This window comes from Halichoerus grypus, chromosome 6 (genome assembly GCF_964656455.1).
Source record: "Halichoerus grypus chromosome 6, mHalGry1.hap1.1, whole genome shotgun sequence".
Classification (NCBI taxonomy): domain Eukaryota; kingdom Metazoa; phylum Chordata; class Mammalia; order Carnivora; family Phocidae; genus Halichoerus; species Halichoerus grypus.
In genome coordinates this window covers 154694255-154713662 of record NC_135717.1, presented here as the reverse complement: position 1 = coordinate 154713662, position 19408 = coordinate 154694255, and the positions used below count along the sequence as shown (strand labels likewise).

General features: G+C 35.4%; 2 protein-coding genes across 6 annotated transcripts in view; one reads left to right on the top strand and one right to left on the bottom strand.

Moving 5' to 3' along the window:
* The window catches only part of CDK17 (cyclin dependent kinase 17), a 111664-nt gene extending 103795 nt beyond the window's left edge, over nucleotides 1–7869 (top strand). The window contains exons 13-17 of one of the 2 annotated variants that reach the window (XM_036085856.2): nucleotides 400–505; nucleotides 2410–2452; nucleotides 3450–3540; nucleotides 5529–5606; nucleotides 6133–7869. In XM_036085856.2, the coding sequence (XP_035941749.1) occupies nucleotides 400–505; nucleotides 2410–2452; nucleotides 3450–3540; nucleotides 5529–5606; nucleotides 6133–6170 (356 nt within the window). In that variant the 3' untranslated portion in view covers nucleotides 6171–7869. Of the gene's footprint in view, nucleotides 1–399; nucleotides 506–2409; nucleotides 2453–3449; nucleotides 3541–5528; nucleotides 5607–5778 lie in introns of both variants that reach the window. The other variant, XM_036085857.2, reaches the window with a different exon arrangement.
* Nucleotides 7870–14250: 6381 nt separating this feature from the next.
* ELK3 (ETS transcription factor ELK3) overlaps nucleotides 14251–19408 on the bottom strand; it is a 70931-nt gene continuing 65773 nt past the window's right edge. For all 4 annotated transcript variants that reach the window (XR_013449317.1, XM_036085858.2, XM_078076436.1 and 1 more), the window contains one exon: nucleotides 14251–16735. Coding sequence is in view for 3 of the 4 variants with exons in the window: in XM_036085858.2 (XP_035941751.1) it covers nucleotides 16637–16735 (99 nt within the window). In the remaining variant the exon portion in view is untranslated. The remainder of the gene's footprint in view (nucleotides 16736–19408) is intronic.

The following is a 19408-nucleotide window of genomic DNA, read 5'->3' as shown; positions in this document are numbered from 1 at the left end:
CTGATTACAAAGAAAAGAATTATAATCAGCATAATTATAAAGATAGAGCCTTCTATGTAACTTCTCTTTTTCCTTTACTAAGTTCTGCCTTTGCATTAAAAATTGTATGCAAGAACAAAGAGAAATATTGTTGAAAATTGACCTTTAGCATATTATTAGGAAATATTTCTAGGTTAGGTATCAATTAGGCATTATGGCATTTTTATGGATCATTGCATAGTCCCAAAAAAAGTCAGTATGTGTTTACTATTTCTATCATTTTGCTTTCAGTTGAAATAGTAAAATCAGCTACTAAATGTAAATTGTTCTTTAAGACACTTGTAGTTCTCCTTATTTATATATATTTGTGTATATATAAATTTTTATATGTTTACAAATAAAAATTTTTTTTAAATTCAGGAACACCATCTCAGGAAACTTGGCCAGGTGTTTCTTCAAATGATGAGTTCAAGAACTACAACTTTCCAAAATACAAACCACAGCCTCTCATTAACCATGCACCCAGGTATTTTTTTTCTTTTTCTTTAAGTTAAAAGGGGAAAACCCACATGATTCTTTCCAGTCTCTTGAAGCATTAGCCGCAGTAAGGATTCAGGGAAAAATATATAATACACATACAGAGTTCTTAAATATTTCAGGATCTGATTTGAATCTGAATGAATTTCTTTCTTCCTTTTGTCAGATTAATTTTATAATTCAGAGACCAAGATACGTAAATCATAGAATCGAGCTATAAATAAAATGAATATAGAACATCCATATTAGAATTCTAGAGTTTATGTAGATTGTTCCCTCTCTCAGAAAGAAGACAGTGGTTAATGCCGTATTCAGTACCATGAAGACCGTGATAAAATTTTTGTTTTGCTTCCTATGGAATTATTCTGTATTTACTTACAAAAACCTAAGTGTTATAAGTAAAATCTTGACTCTGACCCAAGATGACCCATCAGTATTTGGCCAATGTTAATGACATGATTTATATTTGAAGAATGTGAACTCTTTCTGACCCCTCATATCCTAAATGTTGGTCATTTCATTAACGTTTCTCAGATCTACCCCCAGATCCATTTAAAACCCCCATTAAAATTTCAGTCAGAACATTTCTACTTATGGAATTATTACATTTTCAGTAAGTAACAAAGAATAACTAACCCCTTTGACTGTGTTTTTTCATGTTTCCTTTAAAAAAATAGAGTACACTCAGATACCAAATAAGGTCAATGTCTTTTAATCAAAAGACATTCACATTGCTCACGACGTAACACACTTGGCTCTAGTTCCATTTATTCTCAAGCTAGAGAGAGTAGAAAAAACAGTTCTGGTACCAAAAATATTTTTAAAGTATTTATGTGAATTGATGTTCTTATTGTTACTATAGCAACTGATAACATTTTAAGTAGACTTTCTTAGGCAGAATAATACTATGTGCAGGGCTTTTTGTGTGTATCTCTTCCTTCTAAATAGCATAAATCCTATTTTTGTCATTTATATGTTGCTTACTATTGTAGTGTCCAGTGCAGAAGGTTGAATCTCTTCTTTAAAGCAGGTTCTCCATGACCTTAGCCCCTAGTTTGTTTGTGCCCAAGGAGCTCTGGATATTTGTCAGAATGGCAAACTACAAAGGATTAGTCTGGAGAATGTCTAGGCTACAGCATCCACATACCCACTAAGAGCACTTGGGAAAATACTTCTTTATTCATAATTGTGCTTTTTGCCAGTGAAAGGCATGCAAAATAGAACCTGTGATTTCTGATCAAGAGATTGTCCCATTAAAATAGTCCCCAAACCCTCTACTTACTAAATGGATTTCATCACTATAATTACCATCTTTATTGATTACCTCATTGATTTTGTAGCCCTAATTTTTAATTAAGTTTTATGATGTCATTGTGGCATATTTACATTGAACTTTATAGGTTCTAGTACCCAGTTCTCCGTAGACTACCCTGTAAAAACATGTTGAATGAGTCATCTGTGTTTATTGTGAACCACAGTGTGATACATTCAGAGTTACTTGTCTTTATTTTCACCTATACAGTAAGAAAATGGTGCTTTTGTATCTTGCCTGTAGTGGAACAGTATGAAAATGATACACGTAACTTCAGCTTTTGTGATAATAAGGGTTACTTTGAGACAGAGTGGTGATTTTAAAAAATTCTTTAATTATCTAATTTGTTCTTCATTATTGAAAATTTGAGTCAAAGCCCAATTTTTTATAGTTTCTTCTTAAACAAGTGGCAAGATAAGTTTTTACGGATAAAACAGATTTGAGTCTATTTGAAAGCAACAAGAGTGGCTATTTTAGAGCACTTGAAGTTAGCAGGTTAAAACATTAGGGAAATAGTTTTATTTGAAAAGTTGCTGTCAGCTAAGATAAAAGAATAACCACTTGTTTTTTGTTGTTTTTAGGTTAGACTCTGAGGGAATTGAGTTAATAACAAAGTTTCTTCAGGTAAGTTACATCTTACTTTGTAATCACTAAGCCTCAGTTTCTCTGCATCTGTAGAATGGGATCAATAATAACATGCTTAAGTATTTGTCATGACAGTTAAATAAGATTATTGTAGTATCTGGCATGCTTAAGGCATATGCGTAAGTAAAAAAATAATAAATGATGGTTTCTCTTAATGTGTATGGGTCTCTCATTGTGACTTAGAACTCTGAGGTAGTCACCTTCTGGCATTGATCAACTATGTCAGGGCCATGTTCTCTGCAATTCGTATTCTCTTATGTTCTTTTTCTTTTCTTTATACTTACAGCCTTAGAGGCTGCTGCACCTACAAATACCATTTATACCTTCTATTCAAAGCAGTAAGAAGAGAGGATAAGGGTGTCAGCCATAATCACCCACTTGAATCTGGAAAGCAAAGGCTTTTCCAGAAACCCCTGCAAAGCTTCATCCTAAGTCTCATTGGCCAGAACATTAATTTAAGTAAGAGAGGCTGGGAATTGGGGAGCAAGATTATCATAGTTAGCCTAAACTTAAAACAGTTATGATTCATGATTGATCCGCTGGATTTGGAAGCATGGGCCCCTTAAACAAATCTAGATTATCTCAAGGATAAAAGGGAAATGGGTATCCAATAGGTAATTTAATAATATCTGTCATAAAAGTATTGGATATATTTCCAGTGATCCTTTGGTGTTCATGAGGAAAAGGAACGCCAAAGGTCAGATATTTTAATTTTTTTTATCATTTCAGAAAATACAGGGAATCTAAATTTTTAGAATATCCAACTTCATCTTGGAAATTTGGAACTGAGATATAGTCATTACTACATAATCTCAGTAGTAACTCACATTTGAGTATATCTGGTGTACTCCAAATTGGTTCTTAAAAAGCAGTCATTGTATTACAAATAAGATAAAAGTAGCTCTAAATGCTAATCTGCCTCCCCTCATAATGTTTAGAGAAAAGGTTAATGAAGCAGTTCTTTGCTTTTTCACAGTACGAATCTAAGAAAAGGGTTTCAGCAGAAGAGGCCATGAAACATGTATACTTTCGAAGTCTGGGACCAAGAATACATACTTTACCTGAAAGTAAGAGAAATTCTAAAGTCCCCCCCCCCCCCCCACCATTTTCATTTGTCCAGTATTGGAGACTGGGGTGAATTAGGGGTTTAGGAAGAGATTGTTGTTGGTTTGGTTGTTTTTTTTTTTTAGATTTTATTTATTTATTTGACAGAGACACAGCAAGAGAGGGAACACATGCAGGGGGAGTGGGAGAGGGAGAAGCAGGCTCTCCACAAAGCAGGGAGCCCGACGTGGGGCTCGATCCCAGGACCCCGGGATCATGACCTGAGCCGAAGGCAGATGCCTCACGACTGAGCCACCCAGGCGCCCCGTTGTTGGTTTTTAAGCATAAACTTTTAGTCTTTTTGTAACCAGATCAGAATTCCTTGAAGGGAAGTGTGTCTGATTTGCATATGTTTTAATTTGTTTCTTTTTTTTTTTTTTTAAGACTTATTTTAGAGAAAGTGAGTGAGTGAGAACATGCCCCTGCGAGTAGGGGGAGGGGCAGAGGGAGAGAATCTTCGAGCAGACTTCCTGCTGAGCTTGGAGCCCAACGTGGGGCTCGAGTGGGGCTTGACCCCACAACCCATGAGAACTTGACCCAAGCTGAAACCAAGAGTCGGACACCCAACTGACTGAGCCACCCGGGCACCCCCTTAATTTGTTTCTTTTTAACACTGAACACATTGCCACTGCTCTGTAAGAAATCAGTAGTACTTAGGCATGGGTTATTAATCTTATTAGACTTAAATTGGAAAATGCCATCTGATGATAGACATTGTCATTAGGCCCATTCTGGATTGCTTTGATTCAGAGTTTCTAAAAATGGATTTCAGGCAAAGAGTAGTGAAGCACATCCAAAACATAAAATTGTTTTCTTGTGAAAGTAGATTTCCTTTTCAAGGTACAAAGATGATTTTTCTTTGCTACGGTCATTGACTTTACTATCTTCATGAAAGTGGTGAGTGTATTGTCAGTCACTAAAAGAGCTGATTTCTCATGCCTGAGTTAACTGCTTCATTTTACTCATAACCTCCTTTTAAAAGATTACCCCAACATTTTACTTTAAAACTGAGTAAGGTGAATGGGGAATTAGAATATTTAGGAACTGAGATTCCAAAAGCTTTCATTAATTTCCCATTCTCATTTACCACTAAAGAATATTGATTCATTGAGGTTTGCTAATTGGAATCAAGAATCCTTAAGACTTTTCACTTAGAACTTACCTGGATATTTTTTAATGAAAGACTACCTCTCTGGCAGAGATGGAAATGAGAAAGATGAATTACAAGTGTTTTTTTTTTAAGATGATATTTACAGGGGCACCTGGGTGGCTCAGTCGGTTAAGCGTCTGCCTTAGGCTCAGGTCACGATCCCAGGGTTCTGGGATCAAGCCCCACATCAGACTCCCTGCTCAGTGGGAAGCCTGCTTCTCCCTCTCCCTCTGCTATCCACTTCCCCGGCTTGTACTCTCTTTCTGTCAAATAAATAAATAAAATCTTTAAAAAAAAAAAAATGATATTTACATTTCATTATTAACACCAAGTTTCATAGTTTGAGGTAGGCAGTTATGGTTGTGTACAAACCTATTGTTTTTTTTCTGAAAATCTGCAGTTATTTTGAGGCCCTGACTGCCATTATAAGGAGACATAAAGGACAGAGAGAATAAAAGTCAAGAAATACCTTTTGATTAGGTCTCCCAACCCCAGTAAGTCCTAGAAAGAGACAGTGTATATTCTCTATATGTACATATTCTAGGAGAAACATATTGGAAGCATTATTCAAAGCAGAGTTGTAGGGGAAAGTTTCTGAGGGGAGATTATTTTGTTTGGTTTCCTTCTCAAAACATTGGGACAAAGGGGAAAATAGTTCAGTAGGGCTGTAACCTTATAAATGTAGCATAAATGTTTCATGTTGAATCAATATACATTTTTAAACATTCTGTCTGTAGTTGGGTTATATTTGTTTTAATAATGTTAGACCTTCACCTGATAGTTTTTGTCTATGCATTTTAGGTGTATCAATATTCAGTTTGAAAGAGATTCAGTTGCAAAAGGACCCGGGTTTTCGAAACTCTTCTTATCCAGAGACAGGTGTGTTTGTCATAAACCATTTCACGTGTCGATCATGAAATTTTGCGTGGAACCACGTTTTTGGTTTATAACTTGATCAGTAAAATTATTGATGTAAAAACCAATGTACAGTGCATTCCACAACTGTATGTTTAGCATTGCACGTACTCACTTTTCTGTATGATGTGGGCAGCTCAGTAATTCTTCAGAGAGAAATCTGACTCAGTCAAGTCAGGGATCCTGAAAGCTGCAGATGGCACAAAGACCTTTTACAAGTGGCCTGGCTTGATCACTGCACACGCCATCCCTGGTACCTGAGGCAGAAGACACACCTTGTGCTTCCCTAGTCTTCAGGTTCATCACTTCGAAGCATAGAAGCTATAGACTGACCCCATCAACAAAAGGGTCTTTAAGACAGTGCTGATCACTCTTATCGTGGAACATTAGTTTTTGCTGGTGGGAACATTAGCTTCCTAGAGTCACCAAATACTGTATGTGGGATAAAACTGAACCTTGAACTGCCTCATAAAATGACTTTATATTTTAGGACATGGGAAGAACAGAAGACAGAGCATGCTCTTTTAAGTCTGATAAAATGGTTTCAAGCCCAGCCCCCAGCCTTTCTTATCAATCAAGGACTCAGATCTGAAGGCAATTATTTCTTTTGGTGGACTTGGAATCTCCGTTTGTCTACACTGTCCTCTTCACAGTGGAGTCTTTTTATTTCAGACCTACAGATTGTTTTTATATTTGTTGTCACAGTGTGACAATTTTTTTGTACAGTTGGTTTTAAGGTCTTCTCTGCCATTAGAGCCAGTAGGTTACAGCTGTTGATGTAACTGTAGCTGCAATTTTTGTGCAGGACTGAGAAACACAGTGCATTATTTATTGCGGAATCATTGCTGCTAAATAACTACTGTCTGTTTATTTAACACAACAGTTAAATGCCTGAAGAAGTTGCAGTGGCTTTATTAGATGTGAATGCATCTGTTTCTCCTCACGAATTGTTTTACTGCTGCATTTCTTGTTTGTTTTAAAAATTAAACTGCAGTGTTTCCTGGAATGTAAATTTAGCTTTGCTTAACAGTAAAATAAGTGAGCCATCTTGAACACTCTAAGTTCATGCTGTATAATTTTTTATTGAACATCCGCAAGTAGAGTAGCTAAGAAATTGATGAGCACATATGTTTAGGAAAGCATGTGATGCAGAAGTTGATTCAAGCAAGTGAACACCTGATATAGGGATCTCACATTAGATACCAGTAAATTAAAGCACCAAAATTATTTATTTTTACCTTTCCTCATTTTAGAAATATTTACTGCATATTATTGGATATGTGTATACTAATACACTTACCTGTTTTACATTGTGCTTTAATTTAGTTAAAACTAAACCATACAAGTCCAGTGAAATATGTGAGGTCTTGTTTTCGTCTTAAATACGATTCTTTTATTAGAAGGGATGATACTTCTTTGGGGAGCCATTTATTTCATTTGGGGGGCTGTGTGTGTATATGTATGTTTTAATAACATTCACTTGGAATCAGCTAAAAGCTGTAATATGTCTTTGAAATGAGCCATGATAAATACAAATGAGAGAAACAACTTAGAGGATTGTTTTAAAGCATTGTAGGTATTAATGTGTTTATCAGAGATAGTAAATATTACAGTTTCAATTATGCATCTCTTTGAACATCATAAACACACCTTGGTGTTGGTAAGTGTTTCAAGCATTTGTGTTAACTTTTAGGGACTATTCATTTAGTGCATCTTACAAACTACAAATCTTAATTGGTATATTTTGAAATGGTCATGTAAATTTTTGGCTTATATATCATGAAAATAATCATAACTTAATTTTTTTTTCCTGATATTCACTGTAAAACATTCAGGGGTCCTACCATTTCTGTTCAGGAAATCTTGTAGTTTATTGTTATTTAACAGTATTAAGTGAATTTTTGTATATTTCATTTTAACTTTATTTGTGAATAGTGATTGTGGCATGTTTGGGTGTTATTTTAATATTTCATGATACAGAAATTTTAATTTTTAAAAAAAATTTTCTGGAAGAAACAGATTCATGTGTAATGGTGAATATTGGACCACTACTGCTTTTCACATTTGTAAATTGGTTTTATGTTAAATCTTGTAGCCTAACAAACTGCTGTTATTTCTAACTGACAGACCTGTATTAATATTGTACTTTGAAGGTTATAAATATTATGTGGAAATTCCTCCATTTTGTTTTGAAATTTATAATAACAAGATCTTCATGTTGTTAAAATGTGGTTTTGTTGAGTCATAGTTCTTTCTGGGGGAAGGAGGCTGTGCAGAATGGTATCATTTTCCTTTATGGGTTTCATTTTTAAGATCATGAAGTCTCACTGTGCCAGTAATGATATTTAATTTATATTTGTGCTGGCCATTCATTTAGTAATCTCTACTGTAATTTTACAGGATAGTACTCAATTATAAAGCTGTCAGATTTTTCATTTCATAGGTTATATAAATGATGTTTTACAAATTTCTTATAGTTATCTATAAGTTTGATATTCTTGCATAGAAAAGGTGAAGAAATATATCCAGTAGTTATATAAAATTCTTCTTCCTAGGAAGTTCTAGGAATGTTTCTTCATTTTATTAAGGAATTTGATACTTTTTTTGATACTTGAGCACCACCATTCAGATCCTGAAAACTTTGCAATGAAGAGAATTGAAACTCAGAAATTTTGAACCTTGAACACTTACGATTCATCTTATACTGACATGGTTTTAAAGGTAAGAGAGGATGCCTTTTTTGTTTTCCTTCCAAGTGATGTTGTTAACACACATTGAATATGTTGCTTTAGGTGTATAGAAGTGGCTCCATTCTATCTGATGCTTTATTGCATTTGAAAGACTACTTGTTAACATGTTTCATAATCTATCTTTTGGATCCAGGACAATTCATAAAGTTGTTTTTTTGTATGCTTCTGTTTTTACTGTTTTGTTTTTTTTTTAATTTGCCATTTTTATCCATTGTAAGTACACAATATAGTGGCATTAGAATGTTGTACAGCAATTACCACTATCTTTTTCCAAAAATTTTCATCTCCAAACAAACGCTATACCCATTAAGAAATCCTCCCTCATTTCCCCCTCCCCACAGCCTCTAGTAACCTCTAATGTGTAGGCATAACTCATTTTACTGTGCTGCACTTCATTGTGCTTTGCAGATACTGCATTTTTTAATAAATTGAAGGTTTGTGGCAACCCTGCCAGCGCCATTTTTCCAACTGCATTTGTTCACTTTGTGTCTCTGTGTCACATTTTGGTAATTCTCACAGTATTTCAAATTCTATTATTATTATATTTGTTGTGGTGATTTGTGATGATCCTTGATATTACCACTGTAATTGTTTTGGGGGTGCCACAGATCACACCCATGCAAGACAGTGAACTTAATTGATAAGTGTTGTATGTGTTCTGACTGCTCCACCAACAGGTTGTTCCCCCATCTCTCTCCCTCTCCTCAGGCCTCCCTATTCCCTGGGATGCAGTACTGAAATTAGGCCAATTAATAACCCTACAATGGCCTTTAGTTGTTCAAGTGAAAGGAAGAGTCACACATTTCTGAATTTAAATTAAAGCTAGAAATAATTTAAGCTTAGTCGGGAAGGCATGTCAAAAGTCAACATAGGCTGAAAGCTAGGCCCCTTGCTCCAGTCAACCAAGCTGTCGGATGCAAAGGAACAGTTCTTGAAGGAAATTAAAAGAGCTACTCCAGTGAACACATAAATGATAGAGTGAAACAACCTTATTGCTGATACGGAGAAAGTTTTATTGACCTGGGTACAAGATCAAATCAGCTACAACATTTCCTTAAGCCAAAACCTAATCCAGAACAAAGCCCTGTCTCTCTTCAGTTCTCTTAGAGAGGTGAAGAAGCTGCAGAAGAAAAGTTTGAAGCTAACAGAGGTTGGTTCATGAGGTTAAAGGAAAGAAGATGTCTGCATAAAATAAAAGTACAAGATGAAGCAGCAAGTTATCCAGAAGATCTAGCTAAAGATAATTAATGAAAGTGGCTACATTAAACAGATTTTCAATGTAGGCAAAATAGCTTTCTCTTGGAAGAAGATGCCATCTGTCTCTCATAGCTAGAAAGGAGAAGTCAGTGCCTGGCTTCAGAGTTTCAAAAGATTGACTAGGGTGCCTGGATGGTTCAGTTGGTTGAGCATCCGGCTCTTGATTTTTGGCTCGTGATCTCAGGGTTGTGGGATCAAGCCCTGCGTTGGGCTCCACACTTGGCAGAGAGTCTCCTTCTCTCTCCTCTTTCTCTCCCCGCCCCGAAATAAATAAATCTTTAAAAAAAAAAATAGACTCTCTTATTAGAGACTAATGCAGCTGATGACTATAAGTTGAAGCCAGTGCTCATTGACCATACTGAAAACCCTAAGGCCCTTAAGAATTATGCTTAAATCTACTCTCCCTGTGCTCTGCCAGTGAAACAACAAAGCCTGGATGAGAGCACATCTCTTTATAGCATGATTTACTGAATATTTTAAGCCTACTGTTGAGGAAAAAGGTTTTCAAAATATTATTGTTCATTGACAATGCACCTGATCACCCAGGATCTCTGATGGAGATGGACAACCAAGACCAATCTTGTTTTCATGCCTGCTAACACAACATCTGCTCTGGAGCCCATAGATCAAGGAGTAGTTTTGATTTTCAAGTCTTATTCTTTAAGAAATACATCTCATGGGGTACCTGGGTGGCTCAGTCGGTTAAGCGGCTGCCTTTGGCTCAGGTCATGATCCCAGAGTCCTGGGATCAAGCCCCGCATCGGGCTCCCTGCTCGACAGGGAGTCTGCTTCTCCCTCTCCCTCTCTCAAATAAGTAAAATCTTAAAAAAAAAAAAAATACATCTCAAAAGCTATAGCTGCCATAGTAGTGATTCCTCTGATGGATCTGGGCAAAGTAAATTGAAAACTTCTGGAAAGGATTCACCATTCTAGGTGCCATTAACAACATGTATGATTCATGGGAAGAGGCCAGAATATCAACATTAACAGGAATTTGGAAGAAGCTAATTCCAAGACTTGAGCAGAAGTAACTGCAGATGTGGTGGAAATAGTAAGAGAACTAGAGTTAGAAGTGGAGTCTGAAGATGTGACTGAATTGCTGCAATTTCATGATAAAACTTGTAATGATAAGAAGTTGCTTCTTATGGATGAGCAAAGGGGTTTCTTGAGATGGAATTAAAGATGCTGTGAAGATTGTTGAAATGACAGCAAAAGATTTAGAATATCACATAAATAAACTTAGTTGATAAAGCAGTATCAGGGTTTAAGATGACTCCAATTTGAAAGAAGTTCTGTGGGTAAATTGCTATCAAATAGCATGAAAGGACTCTTCCATCATTTCCGCAGACTTCATTGTCTTATTTTAAGAAATTTCCACAGCCCTCCAGTCTTCAGCAACTACTACCCTGATCAGTCAGCAGCTATCAACATCAAGGCAAGACCCTCCACCAGCAAAAGGACTGTGACACACCGAAAGCTCAGACGGGTTAGCATTTTTTTTAACAATAAAGAATTTTTTTTCACAAAAGTATGTACTTAGTGTTATTGCACACTTAATAGACTGCAATATAGCATAAACATAATTTTTATATGTACTAGGAAACCAAAAAATTCATTTGGCTCACTTATTAATGGTATTTGCTTTATTGCAATGGTCTGGAACTGAACATGCAGTATCTCCAAGGTATGCCTGTAATTTTTCTTTTAAGTTTTTATTTATTTACTTAAGTATATCTCTACGCCCAACATGGGGCTTGAAATCACAACGCTGAGGTCAAGAGTCGCATGCCCTTCCAACTGAGCCAGCCAGGCGCCCCTGGTATGCCTGTACTTCCTGTGTCTGAATTTGCCTATTGTAGGTATTTCATGTAAGTGGAGTTGTACCATAGTGGTGTCTGGCTTATTTCATTCACTTAGAATGATGTTTTCAAGTTTTATCCATGTTGTAGCATGTATCAGAATTTTATTTCTTTTCATGGCTGTATAATATTCTTCAAATGTACATTTTGTTTAAACATTTATCTGTTGATTTCACACGAGCTTTTTTTCCACTTCTTGGCTTTTGTGAATAATGCTGCCATGAACATGGGTGTACAAGCATCTGTTTGGGTCCTTGTTTTCAATTCTTTGAGTTTATATACCTAGGAGTTGAATTGTTGGGTCATTTAGTAATTCTATGTTTACCTTTTTGAGGAACCATCAAATGATTGTCCATGGCAACTGCAGCATTTTACATTCCCAGCAGTAATGTATGAGAGTTCTAATTTCTCATCCTCGCCAACACTTATTTTCCATTTTTAAAAAAATTATACTCATTTTAATACTTATGACATGGTAGCTCATTGTGGTTTTGATTTGCATTTCCCTAGTGAGTAGGATATTGAGCATCTTTAAATGTGCTTGTTGGCCATTTGTATATCTGGTTTGGAGAAGAGTCTGTTCAAGTCCTTTCCCCATTTTTAAACTGTTGTTGCTGAGTTGGGTTGTTTTAAGCTATAGTTCTTTACATATTCATTTTTTTTTTAAAGATTTATTTTAGACTGCACACGAGTAGGGAGGAGGGAGGGGCAGAGGGAGAGGGAGAGAATCCCAAGCAGACTCCCTGCTGAGCACGGAGCCCGATGAGAGGCTCGATCTCATGACCATGACATCATGACCTGAGCTGAAATCAAGAGTCAGAAGCTTAACCGAGTCACCGAGGCGCTCCTCTTTATATATTCTAGATATTAGACACATATGAGGTATATGACTTGCAGTTATTTTTTTCCATTCTGTGGGTTGTCTTTTACTTTCTTGGTGGTGTCCTTTTAATACATAAAATTGCTCATTTTAATGACATCCACCATACCTTTTTTTTTTTTTTTTTTTTACTTCTGGTCTTGGTGGCATATTTAAGGTCATGAATATTTTCCCCTAAGAGTTTTATCATTTTAATGCTTATTACATTTAGGTAATCCATCTTAATTTTTGTCCATCTTGGGTTAATTTTTTTTTTTTTTTAAGATTTTATTTATTTGACAGCACAAGTAGGCAGAGGGAGAGGGAGAAGCAGGCTCTCCACTGAGCAGGGAGCTGGACGTGGGCCTCGAGCCCAGGACCCCGGGATCATGACCGGAGCCGAAGGCAGCCGCTTAACCAGCTGAGCCACCCAGGCACCCTGGGTTAATTTTTCTATGTGGTGTAAAGTGAGGATCTAACTTTATTCTTTTGCATGTGAATCTCTAGTTTTCCCAACACTGTTAAAAAGACTGTCCTTTTCTCAAAATGGTCTTGGCACCCTTGTTACAAATCAATTGGCCATAAATGTGAGAGTTTATTTTGGGGCTCTTGATTCTGTTTTATCGGTCTACATTTCTCTTTTTCTGCCAGTACCACAATGTTTTGATTACTTGTAGCTTTGTAAGTTTTGAAATCAAGAAGTGAGTCCTCCAACTTTGTTCTTCTTTTTCATGATTGTTTTGGCTATTTAGGGTCCCTTGAAATTCCATTTAAATTTTAAGATGGGGTTTTTCTATTTCTCAGGAAATATGCCATTAGGATTGTGATAGGAATTGCATTGAATCTGTAGATTCTTTTTTTTTTTTTTAAGATTTTTTATTTATTTATTCATGAGAGAGAGGTAGAAGGAGAAGCAGGCTCCCTGAGGAGCAGGGAGCCCGATGTGGGACTTGATCCCAGGACCCCAGGATTATGACCTGAGCCGAAGGCAGATGCCCAACCATCTGAGCCACCCAGGCACCCTGAATCTATAGATTCTTTGTGAGTATTGGGATTTCCAGTCCATGAATGCAGGATAGCTTTAATTTTTTTTAGCAATGTTTTGTAGTTTTTCAGTGTACAAGTCTTGTGCCCCCTTAAATTCATTCCTAAGTATTTTATTCTTTTTGATGTTATTGTAGGTGGAATTATTTTCTAAATTTCTTTTTTGAGTTTTTCATTTGCTAGTGTGTAGAAATAGAAATGATTTTTGTGTTGATTTTGTATCCTATAATTTTGCTGACTTTATTAACTTTTTTTGTGGATTCTTTAAGGTTTTCTACATATAAGACCATGTCATCTATGAATAGAGATAGCTTTACTTTATTATTTGAATTTCTTTTATTTATTTATTTTTTGCCTAATTACTTTGGTTAGGACTTTCAGTCCTGTTGTTGAAGTAGAATTGGCAACATGTTCTTTATATTAGGGAAAACACTTTCAGTCTTTTACCATTGAGTATGGTGTTAGTTGCAGCTGAAAGAATAAATGATAATTTGTTTCTTCTCTTTCTCCTTACCTACCCCTATTTCAATATAGAATGACTGATAGACCTTAAGATTTAAAAGATCAGAGGACCACTTTTCAAACCCATTCTCCCCCCACCCCCTCCCCTAAGTCAACCTCAGTAATTCTGTTTCCTTAAATATCTTTTTAAAGCAGATTATATATATATATATATAAACATATATATATATATATATATAAACATATATATATATGTTTTGATGTATCATATTTAAGGCTAGATGACAAGACTTATTTTCCAACTTGTACCCATATAGAGAAGTAAAATTTGGATCATCCCAAGTAAATGGAAGTAAACCAACCCACTTGCCTCCTCACACCTTTTATCACAAAGTATTTATTGAACAAAAATAATATAATAAAATTGATACATATATGAACGTGAATGAAGATATGCATCATAGAAAAGATGTGTACAAAGAGAACAACGTTTAGGTTATAGTTCTATAAAACCTTAGCCATAGCAGATTAACACTGATGAAACAGACATATAAAAAGGAAAAAAAGTTATTTAATGTCCTTTGAAACCTATTTTCTGACTAAAATTGTTAAAACACACACACACACACACACACACACAATGAGGCAGAGCTATAAGAGTTATACTTCAATACCTCCAGTTCTGTATCTGTGTCCTAGTGAGTTTTTTGATCCATAAAATGTATGGCGTTTTTCCATTTCTAAAAATGGAGCTAGAATGTATGTCAATCATAGTATTTCAAGGAAGGAAATACAAGAATCGGATTTATAGTCATTAGAGTATTTCCAATCAGCATATACATTTAAAAATATTTTGGGTTGAGATTTTTGTACATTGATTAACTTCCTTGGGTTTATCTGTTTTTTTCTACCTAACAGATTTGGGCCAGTAGTTACTTATAGTTAGGCATGGGAAAATAGAACTGGAGTGAGCACCAATCATTGTTCTACCTTTAATGAGCTGTGTGACCTTAGGCAACTCCCAGTTGCTTCTGTGTACTTGCCTTATCTGGAAACCGTGGTAAGAAGCATTCTCAAAGGCCCCCTCTACCTTTAACATTTCATGTTTGGTAAATATCAGTTCCCTGTACCAGCTATTTTATTTTAGTACAGAATTATCCTCAGTTTATGTGGAAGTGACAGTAGTGTCTGGATTTTGGAATTTACTTTATATCCAAAAGTGTATATTAGAGATTTGTACATCCCCATACACAGACACACTTAATTCCAATGGAAAAATCTCAAGATTTTAAGCATTATAACAAAGTTTTAGATTCTTTGAAAATTCAAGAGATGTTTGCTTTTACAAGCTTTGTTTTTTACCCCTTTTTCATAATCTTGCCATTTAACACCTACTGTGGAATCAGTTATTTGGCCACATTTCAAATTGGTTTGTTACTTACAGTTAAGGATGATAATCTGATCTTGAAAGCACTGGGCACTTTCCAGTTCTCTTCACATTACAACTTTCCTACTTCATGTACAGAACAATGCCTTAAGAGTGGCCCCTGCTGTTTCTGTTACCACTGCTTTACACTACGCAAAAGAATTTACTGCTGAGTGCTCCAAATGTAGTTCAGTTCCACAATGAGGTTCCTGAAGAGTTATATATTTCTTATATCCAATTTCCTTCATTCTCACCATAAACTTAGTTAATACATAGAGCAGTGTATCCTACCTCTGTTTCCACAAACAAGGCTATGCCTTACACACCTGAAGATACCTGATGTTACAGAATTGTTGTGTTCATCAACCAGTCTGTGAGCCTCTTTCTAACCATAGGATGTTTAAATGTTAATTATAGTTCTAGGGGTTTAGTGAAACCCTAACTCATGATGATACAGGAAATGTATCAGGGGTGTGATTCACTATGGAAAACTGGGAGAACCACAGCTAATTTTTTGAAATAAGGATATGCTTACATAGGATATATTCCAAGGGAATGGGTAGAATGAACTTGATGTAGATTTCCATCTCAGGTTTTTGTTTGGGAGGAGTCTAAAAGATTGTAAACAGCTAGGTGGCTAGCCTTTCAAACTTCATTTTTTAAAAAATGCACTTTAGAACATTTTCTTTTGTGAATGTTTATTTTCTAAATATGGCTTAGTTTCTTTTATAAAAACATGAAATTGGACATTTACTGAACTTCAGTTCAAAAGAGGTTCTAAGGCAATTATACAATTGAAAGCGAAAAAGAAAAATATGAATAAGCTTTCATTTTGCCTACTTGTGAAAAATAATGATTCTACTAGAGAGCTGTTTGATACTAATTTTTGTCTTCCAAACATTTTCTCTTAATACTAAAAAATATATAAACCATTTACATAAAACTAAATGCAAAGGAAGGCACAGCTGGTTATAGTGTCTATAAGCATAGTTCAGCATATGCGGAATTAGAAAGAAAAGCTTCACATCCTTATTAGTTACACTGAAAACCATTAAGAAAAGTTCTTCACTGTCAACAGTGTTCAACACTTAAGAGCTAAGAGGATATAAAAACAAAAACATTAAAAAATCACTTAATGCCAAACAGATCTTCATATATACTTGAATATAAAAAAAGGTTTTAAAAATGCTAACATAAATCTAGACCATCCATGTTATGAAAAGTGCAAACCAAATTAACAGGGTTTCACAACGTCCTTCTCATGACACAGGTAAACTAGCCCATGGGGACAAATTTATTTCATCAGTTAATAAGTCTTTAACTGTGGCCAGATGTCATCAGGATTTCTGAGAGTTCGAAGAAAGCAGTACTGGAGAAGCAGCTCTATCCAGACTGGGGATTGGCACTGGCATGTGGCCGTTAAGCAGTGTTGGAAACTGTAGGGGACAGAAGATTTTTAAAATAATTATTGCAGACCCATTGGGACAAACTTGAATTCTTTACATTCCTAGACAGACCATAGTGGATCACCCTTGGGACAGAGGGGTTGCAAATTATTTTACAGAATGAGATCAAGATTACATATAGCAAACAAGGGAGAAGGCCCAGAAAATGTCCCTATTTTATATGCCTAGCCACTAGAAAAAAATGTACCTGTGGTGCTAAAGCATGTTCAAATACTCCTTTTAAAAGGTTCCAAGCTACTTAGAATGCTGATTTGCTTAAAGTAATTTTGAAAACCACAGACAACTGACTCTACTGATTCACATGTAAAATTTCTAATACTGTATTTTGAAAATGGCCATTGTTTTTCCAGAGTATAAAAAATGCTTCTTAGTAACTGCTAAAAATGAAGAATGTTTTAGCTTAAAAGATTTAGAAAGCAAGAATGTATCTTGGAGCTGAGGAAATATTTTTTTTAATTACAATGATAATACCAAACTTAATAGATCACCTTTAAGTGACAAAACAAAGAGTAAAGTTAATTTCTGTAGTGTGGGTAAATAAGATGATAAATGGGATAAAAGTATATGCTTTGATAACTTTCAGGTCTAAAAAAATACCACACTATACTCCCAACTCAACAAGAATAATTAAAGACCTCCTTTTAATACATTACTATTCACAACTAGATTTTTGTTGTCTAGATTGATATGTGTCAAAATGTTCTCCTGGGCTATCTTCCAGTTTAATTTCTATTTAGATAAGTTAATATTCAATTTCAACACTAAATATCAAACTACAGAGCCTAGCACAAGTTAGAAGTACAATAAATACAGAATATATTTTTTCAATTTTCAAACTATTTCAATAACTGTTATGTGTAGTGCCTTCCAGTTTATCAGTGGTTGTCATTTCAGTTGGTATCTAGAAGCCTGTAAAGTAAGTTTGGTTATCCCCATTTTATAGAAAACAGAATTCAAGTAAGTTCTGATTGGTTAAAGACTAGTAGGCAGTAAAGCCAAGTTTTAAACTCTGACAGATCCTGCGCTTTTTGTACCAAATTGCCCAACTTATTTTTGGCAGGGCTTGGTGTGAGTGTGCTCTTTAAATACTATTTCAGTTTCTTTAATGGTCATTGGCATATTCAAGGTTTTTGTTTCTTTTCTGACACTTTGGAACTTCAATTGTTTGTAGAATTTTATCCATTTCAACTGGGTTATCAAATCTATTTGCATATAGTTTATACTCTTTTAAGATCCACGCTCCTAACTACTATTCCCATTGACTTAAGAGTGAACACAGAATGAAGAGCAGGTTTTGAATTTTCATTCTCTTAGCTTATTTGCAATCTTTTCTCATTTTTTGTCCATCTTATTGGTGTTTTCAAAAGAAGCAGCTTTTGGTTTTGTTAATCTTCCTGTTTTAAAAAGTATATTATTGATATTTCTGCCCTCTGCTCTTTATTTCTATACACTCGGTTGTAGTTTCTCTTGCCTGGCTTTTCTGGCCTGTTTCATCTTTATTGACTCCCCACCTTCACTCGCTTAAGTTGCAACATTCCCCCCAAAGTTTTGTTTTCAGCCTTCCTTTCTCCTATACTGGAGTCAACAATCCTTTCCTGCTGTCAGCTAGATGTCCCCATCAATGCATCTTCACCAAAAACCTGCTATTCCGTGTTCACTCTTAAGTCAGTGAGAGTGGTGATATGAGCAGGACTCTAAACTTCAGTCAGGGCTCTGCCACTTACTAACATGTGGTCTTGGGTAAACTGAGCAACATCTCTGGGCCTTAGTTTCCTTATCTTTTCAAAAAGAACTATTGGGAGTACAGTTGACTCTTGAGCAACACAGATGTGCAGATTTTTTTCAATAAACACAGTATAGTACTACAAATACATTTTCCTTGCGATTTTCTTTTCCCTAGCTTACTTTATTATAAGAATACAGCATAATAATACATATAACATGCAAAATGTGTGTTAATTAACTGTTATCAGAAAGGTTTCCAGTCAACATTAGGCTATTAGTAATTAAGTTTTTGAAGAGTCAAAAGTTATACTTGGATTTTCAACTGTAAGGGGGAGGTCAGCACCCCGAATCCCCACATTGTTCAAGGGTCAACTGTATTAAATGAGAAGCCATGAAAAGTGCTTTGAACAACGTCTAGCATACAGTAGCCCTCAATAAATGTTAACTTCTTACTTATAGTATTTCTAGTCTTTTAATCACATAAGTAATCTTTGCCTCTTCCTAATTTTCACTACCTCTTACTCCTCAAACCCAACTAAAAGTCTTTCTCTCAATTTTACCTCTGGAATAGCTTCTAAATATATTCCTATTTCTACTATTCTAAAAGATGATTTTTCCCTCAGTATTTGCAGTAGTATAAATATTCCTCATATCTTCCTGCACCTTATACTTTCTGCTTTCTCTTCAGTCCTTCCTCCACACTGGTGTCAGCAATATCTTCCTAAAATAAATAGAGATTTTAGGGGTGCCCAGGTGGCTCAGTCGGTTAAGCATCTGCTTTCTGCTCAGGTCATGATCCCAAGGTGTGTCAGGCCCCCTGCTCAGTGGGGAGTCTGCTTCTTCCTCTCTCAAATTTAAAAATCTAAAAAAATAGTATAATTAAATCTGTTCTTTTATATCCAGCTTAGAAAACCTTCC